Raw genomic sequence first — 7,205 nt, forward strand, 5'->3', positions numbered from 1 at the left:
TATAGACATCTGGTTCTCATTGTATCACCCAGCCAAGACCTGGCGATGGATGCCCTATTAGTATCACAACGCAAGGCTAGCGATGCCCTGCCTGAGTTTAATCACACAGTTGCGTCAAGCAAATTCAAGTCCCATCTACTCCCAGCTAGCGTGAAGTTTAAAACCCATGCCCTGGCACGACAGGTTGTGCGTCAGTCTGGCAAGTATACGGACACTGTTTTTTTTTTCAGATTTTTCAGATTTTTATTGAAGGGACAGCCCCTTGAGATGCAGCATCTCATTTTCAAGAGGGACCCATAAAAAACAAAATACAGAAAAGCATACTGTACACAAATACACAGAATATGCAGTACACAGATACAAACAGATATACAAATACATACATATACACAAATAGCTTGCTCACCATCTTCCACCTACACCACCAACCACCACATAATACACAGTGGAGATAAGGTCACAGTGCAGATATCTCAGGGTCATAAATGGTTACAGTCAGGTTAGAAGCATAGACAAGTTGAGTCTAGATGTGAATGTAAGGAGGTCCTGAAGCAACTATATGACGAGATGGATCTAAGATATAGAGGGAGGTTGTTCCAATCGAATGGGGCTTTGTAGGAGAAAGACCTACACCCAACCACTTTGGGGATTTTAAAGTAAGGGTATTGTAGATGTCTTAGTGGATAGGATGAAGTAGACTGAGTCAGGTACTGTTTTAAGTAAGCAGGACACCTAAAATAAATACATTTATAAGTGAAGAGATACCAGTGTAGTTGCCGCCTTGATTTAGGCTGCAGCCAATTGAGTGATTTGTACATGAGGCAGTGGTGGGTATCATATGGGCATCTCAATACAAACCTGCACAGGGAGTTGTATAAAACATTTAAAGGTTTAAGATGAGAGTCAGTTGTGTTCAGATACACAACATCTGCGTCAATAATGGGAAGAATCACTTGAGCAATAATTATTTTCCTAACATCAAAGGAGAAGCAATTAATAGAACGGTAAAGTGAGCTTAGGCAACCATAGGTTTTTTTAGTAACGTAGTCTATGTGTGGTTTAAAGGTAAGCTCTTTCACTGCTTCGGGACTCTCAACCATTACTCTATGGCTCTTTCCTCAGCTATTATTCTTTGTCTGAAATAATTTCTGCACCCCCTGACGGAGCCCCGAAGGCCAATGAGCCCCATCTCCCTCCAGACACCGCCTCTCAACCGTTCTGTCTGGCAGGACCTCAGTCTAAGGTCCTGTATTCCAAGTTTATTACAGTTTTGGAAATGTATTTTGGAACGTTTGCTAGTTTAATTTGTCATATATATAGTTTATTTTTTATTTGTTTTAGTTTTAGTTCTTTCATTGTAATTCTGAGGGTCAAGATTCAACAAGGGTAAAATAGATTCAAATCAAGTACATTTTCTTTATTTTTGTTATTTTTGTAAACACAATTCAGTTTTGGCCTCTTTTTTCCGTTAACTATTTCTTTCTCCATTTCTAGTAGTTTGTATTAGTTATAATAAGTTATAACCCTGACTCCTGTCTTCATCCTATCAGGCTCCAGCCATTCTACAGTGTTGTGTACACCCGACAGCGTTGCGTTTTCCCTCCCAGCCTCACAGACCAGGGCAGCTGAAACAGTACTACCTGCTGAATGCTGCCTCCCTGCTGCCAGTGCTGGCATTGCAAGTCAGGGATTGTGACAAAGTCCTGGATCTTTGTTCTTTGCTCTGCCCCTGGGGGCAAAGCCTTGGCTATTATGCAAACTGCCAATCCAGGTAAAACACCAATTCTAATATTTACGATATTTGATCCTATTCCATGGGAACATTTCTGTGATTTTGTCCAGTTTATACTTGAATAAGACATTATTATTCAACTAGCTGTACACTCTTGAAGTTCGAACACTGAAAATCCTAATAATTATCCCTTCAAGCAGTTTGCCAATCATGATGTAAGTTAGGAATATCAATTGTCAATCATGTATAAGTTGCCTCTATTGAATGCATGTGTTCTAGCTATTAATCACAGTCTCTGATTGCTACTGTATATTCCAGCATTGCTGTGCTGTAATGAGCCAGACCCCCAGCCAGGATGGCAGATCGTTTGGGCAGAGTGAAGCAGGCACTTATGATAAGGTGGGTGAATAATTGATGCCTTACAGTTTTGATATCTGGCAAATGGCAATAGTGCACCCTCAACTTGTATTAATAATAATAATAATAATAATATCTCAAACTTGTATAGCGCTTTTCTGAGTACCCAAAGACGCTTTACATGGGGGGGCTTTACAGAGGTAACAACAAAATAAAAACTACTTTATTAGAAAAAAGGAAAAAACACTAAAAGCTAAAGAACATTAAAAGACAGTGAAAAGGGTATTGCACCTAATGCAAGGACTTTAGGGCACCAAACGGAGTCCAAGCACCGGGGACCATAAAGGGTTAATCCTGATTGCACCTTTAATGTGATAGCCAGGAGCATTGGAAAACTAAGCATATCCTGGATGAATAAGACAATACATAATACATTGTTTATAAAGTCACAGGCTTTGAAATTCATGGCTCTAGTGAAAATTCAAACTACACGTTTCCAAAGAAAGAAATGTCCAGCAGAGGGAGTAGTTGCACTTCTTTTATCAACACTGACCATTATAGAAACAGAATATTGGCTATTCAACAGACCACAAATGCCCACGTGGTGAAAAATAAATATCTACCTGTACTTCTGCTGAAATGTGATTACTTGAAAACCGACTGACTATGGAGTTTTTCTCATTTAGACAACAAGGATGTGAGGTACTTTAAATAGTAAACATTTTCCATTACTTGCACCCAACCGGATTGATTGATTGATTGATTGATTGAACATTTTATTATTTTAACAGTTTTCAAAATGGGCACAGTTCAAGGAATTTACAGGTCAATACAAAATCTGCTACATACAATACAATACATACACTACAAAATCAACCAGAAAAAGCACTAAGACTTGTTTACATAAGGGTCCTCCATTTTCAATTCATCAAAACATTTAAATACATTCAAATATACACTAATATGCCACTTCCACTCAAGGCTGCTTGGTTTCGGACGACACTTAATATGGCGCAGCCTCGTGTGAACGCGCATATCGAGGGCAAGTGTGTAGGGCGAGTGGCGAAGAGCTGGTTTCAGAAAGGGGGTAAGGCAGAGATGCTATCGGCGGATGTGTCTGTCCGGAACATCCGTCAGATGTATTTCCCCCAGATACAATATTTTTCCGACCAATCGCAACACTTGTTTTCATTCACGGAGAATGTAATTTCCTTGAGCGGTATGTCCATAAAATCCTTCAACTTCCCGCCCCAAAAAATGATAGCGTGAACACAACAGCGTAGGTCTTGCCCATCATGGAAGTAGCCTAGGGATTCACATTTCTTAACGGCTGTTGGTAGGGCGTTCCAGGTATTATTTAGAATTGCGGGTTTCATGGAGATGCTGTATGAGGTTTCCACCCGACATTAGCGTCATGCTTTGAACGTCTCGACTCTTGCATTGACACTTCTCTTTTCTGTTTTTCTGCCCTCTCTCATGGTCCTCTCTCTCTCTCTCTCTCTCTCTCTCTCTCTCTCTCTCTCTCTCTCAGGTTTTAGTAGACTAAAAGGCTGTATTCTTCCAGTGGCCAGCAGTGGGTGCAGAGACTGAGGGAGAGAGGCAGTCTGCCGGACTTCCAGGCTCAGCTGCTCCGCTCCGGTAGGTCCTGTTCCGTTCTTCTAACCTAAAACGGCTTCTAAAAGCACCAAGGGACTCCCCCTCCCTATACATATACTGTACATGACAGTCTGCGCTCACATTCTAAATGTATATGCCCTGCAAGCAGGAGGCAGGCAGGTGGAGGTGGGTGGCAAACAGTTGACAGAAGCTAGACAGCTGCTCCCACACATACTCAAATGCAGATACTGTAGGTTCCGGAACTGTGTGAAACTGAAATAGTGTTTTTATATATAATGCACTCTTATGGAGTCCAAATATTATTTAAAAAAAACAATATATTCCTATGCTTAATTTATACTTGGTTGCACAATGTGTCGTGACTCGTGAAGTCGTGACTCGTGAAGTGCTGTGACGCGATATCAGTGCGTAACCAAGTATAAAACAGGCTAATAATAACGGAATTCTGAGGTTCTAAAGTGCACGTGTTTGCGTTGCAGTGCTGCACTGGCAGCAGTGCATCCAGGGGGGATTGTGGTTTACTCAACGTGCACGTTGTCCAGCTGTGATAACCATGCTGTGGTAGAGAGGGTTCTCAACACCTGCCCTGAGGCCCAGGCTGAAGTTCTGTGGGAGGAGATCGGTAATTCTCTTCTCAAACCATTTCACTTTTGACTCCGTCCACACGGACTACAGAGAGCCAGACAACAAACCATCTTGGCATAAACAATATGGCACTGTCCTCTTACTCACACAAACATGGCATTCTAGTGGTCCCTCAGTGGGGAAATACCTGGGGACCAATGTTCTTGTGTCGAATTAGAAGGAAATGCTGAGCTTGCACACATAAATCAGTTGGGAGTACTGTGTGTTATAGAGGGTATGCGCGTGACATCATCATCAAACCCAGAAGTTATGCAGGAATGCCTAATGAGTGGCAAAAAACTACTTTCTGGCTTGAGAATTAACTCACACTGGAATGATTGCATGCCTACAGGTTGAATTAAATTAGTACTATACGTAGTTTTTCTAAATTCATTGTTTAAAGTTAGCTGGAAGACTTTATACTATATAATATATATTGTGTGTGTGTGTGTGTGTGTGTGTGTGTGTGTGTGTGTGTGTGTGTGTGTGTGTGTGTGTGTGTGTGTGTGTGTGTGTGTGTGTGTGTGTGTGTGTGTGTGTGTGTGTGTGTGTGTGTGTGTGTGTGTGTGTGTGTGTGTGTGTGTGTGTGTGTGTGTGTGTGTGTGTGTGTGTGTGTATAAAAGAAAATTCTCCAGCAGATCCTAATGATTGATGATTTTGTACCATCTGTCCTTATTCCTTTCCAGATTCAAGTTTGCAACATCTTTCAACTTTGAAATGCTTTTCCATCTTCAGTGTGTAGTAGTTGTGGATCTATCTCTATATTTGTATTAGCCAATGTTGCACCATTGGTCAGAAAGTGCAGCAGGGGTAAAGATTCACACCCTATCTGTCAATTTTTTATGATGCATCCCTCTATTCCATCTATTATTTACTTTCATTGTTTTTCTCAGAAGAAAGTCAGCCATATTAAATGTGACCCTTGAACTCTAAATGGTGAAGTTTTTCAATTTGCTGAGGTAGCAGCCACATCTGTTACAGCAACACATCTTTTGGTTTAAATTAAGGGATGTTTCATTAAACCAATTCCAGTGCACCAAAAGTTATAAAATGGTGTCTACCTTTTGCAGTGATATTTCATAATACCTCCTTGGTATCACTGGTGATTAATTTTGATAATGCTTGATACGTCTCTGAATAGCTTCCAAGTTCCAACCTGCTTCACAACAAAACAAATACATACAATAGAGTAAAACAAACATGAACAAACGAATATGTACTAAAACGAAAAGAAAATGTCTAGAAATACTGTATAAACTAAAACAAGACTGGGTAGTCTATGGGCTAGAGACAGCAAATGCATAATTCTTGACAGCCAATAATATCAGCCTTTTAATGTATTGTTTCAAACTTAAAAAAATGTCAAAGACTACACCTACTGTATAGGCTTATTGTGAACGCACTGAGCACTAACTATGAGACCTAGCAGAACATGTCTGTCTGTGTGTCACACTGTAACACCGCCCGCCACCAGAGGGCGCAGCTGTATCACACACACACAAAAAAAAACACACACACAAAACTTAACTTAAAAAAAAAAAACGTAAAGTACGTAATTTATTCTAATTGTTGTTATTGCAATCCACGAGCTGCGTTCGCTTCCCGCGTTTGCGCGTCTTACTTGTCATAAGGGTAAAGATAATGCTTTAATAATGTAATTAATGTCTGGACCAAATCATTTCTGTTTTGTAGGAAAGCTTTTTAGAATAAAACATTTACTTTTTGAATTTCTGCATTGTGTTTTGACATGCTCTTGTTTCTTTTAGACAATATAGAAACATTTTTGCACATTGATGCACAGTTTGCACACATGACCATAAATATAGCTCTTACACAAGTAAAATGGCAATATGCTAGCACTTAAACTTTGTTTTGTTCCATACAGTATATTCTTTTTAACCACTAATTTAGACTAATGGTTAACTGAGTGCATCCTTTCCCCCATTTCAATAGCGATTAATGATTTGCAGCTTTGCTTCACTCCTTGGCGAAAAATGTCAGAGTTTATTTTATTTTAAAACTTCCAAAAGAGACTAGAAGGTTGAGTAGCCATTTGGGGTTAGATCAGCTCTTCCTGGCTTTTGTCTCAAAGTGTCCTTGAGCAAGACACAGAATCTTGACTGCACCCGATGAGCAGGTTGGTGCTTTGCATGTCTGTCTCTGCTGCCTGCGAGTGAATGTGTGGAGGGGTGAAAGGAATGCACATTGTAAAGCGCTTCACATAAAGACATGACAGAAATGCAGACCATTTACCAAATTCCAATAACCAAATGCAAGCACTTAATGAATAGAAACATATCTGTTATTTTATTTTATACCAATAATTCAGGCATTGATGGGAGTATAGCAAGTGATGTCTTAAAAGTGGCTGCATGAATGTGAATCAACATACAGTACATACAGTACATTTTATTAAACATAAAAGTTTGTCTGTCTGGGTAAGCTCTTCCACAGGCTGGAGTTGTCCTTCTGCATTCTTAGGATATGATCAATAGAATAAGTTACCGTAGCAACACATATGGCTTTGCACCTGTTTCATTCGGTTACTCTTATTTGGCCATAGACACAAGGATTATTTGGTGCATTCAGATATGGCTATTTATATTGGCTGTCCTACTTTCTTTCCACTTCTGTGTGCCTCTCTTTAGAAATGTAGCCTCACTCTTTCTAGTGTGAATATATCATGTACACAGAAAAACCCATAGTGTTAATCAATATCAACATAGATAATAGCGGTACAACTCCAAGTGATGAGGAATGGAGTCAAAGTGCTGCTAGGAGGTTGAGAGTAGCCATGTCGTTGACCTCTGTGTGAACTGTGGGTGTTGGTGTGTTCCCCGTATTGCTGTGTTTGCTCAAGGGGGAGAATCTATAA

The 7,205-nt window shown here is 40.1% G+C and overlaps 1 protein-coding gene across 1 annotated transcript; it reads left to right on the forward strand.

Annotated features, from left to right (window-relative positions):
* Window positions 1-485: 485 nt before the first annotated feature.
* nsun3 (NOP2/Sun RNA methyltransferase 3) lies at window positions 486-4,521 on the forward strand (the record flags this gene model as incomplete). The annotated part of the gene is given in 8 exon segments (XM_083759354.1): window positions 486-499; window positions 1,123-1,243; window positions 1,551-1,709; window positions 1,711-1,771; window positions 2,051-2,108; window positions 4,186-4,327; window positions 4,329-4,420; window positions 4,422-4,521. Coding segments are annotated over 8 exon segments (747 nt in total).
* Between the last annotated feature and the right edge of the window lie 2,684 nt (window positions 4,522-7,205).

Source organism: Protomyctophum parallelum, assembly GCF_964188405.1.
Source record: "Protomyctophum parallelum genome assembly, chromosome: 2".
Lineage (NCBI taxonomy): Eukaryota > Metazoa > Chordata > Actinopteri > Myctophiformes > Myctophidae > Protomyctophum > Protomyctophum parallelum.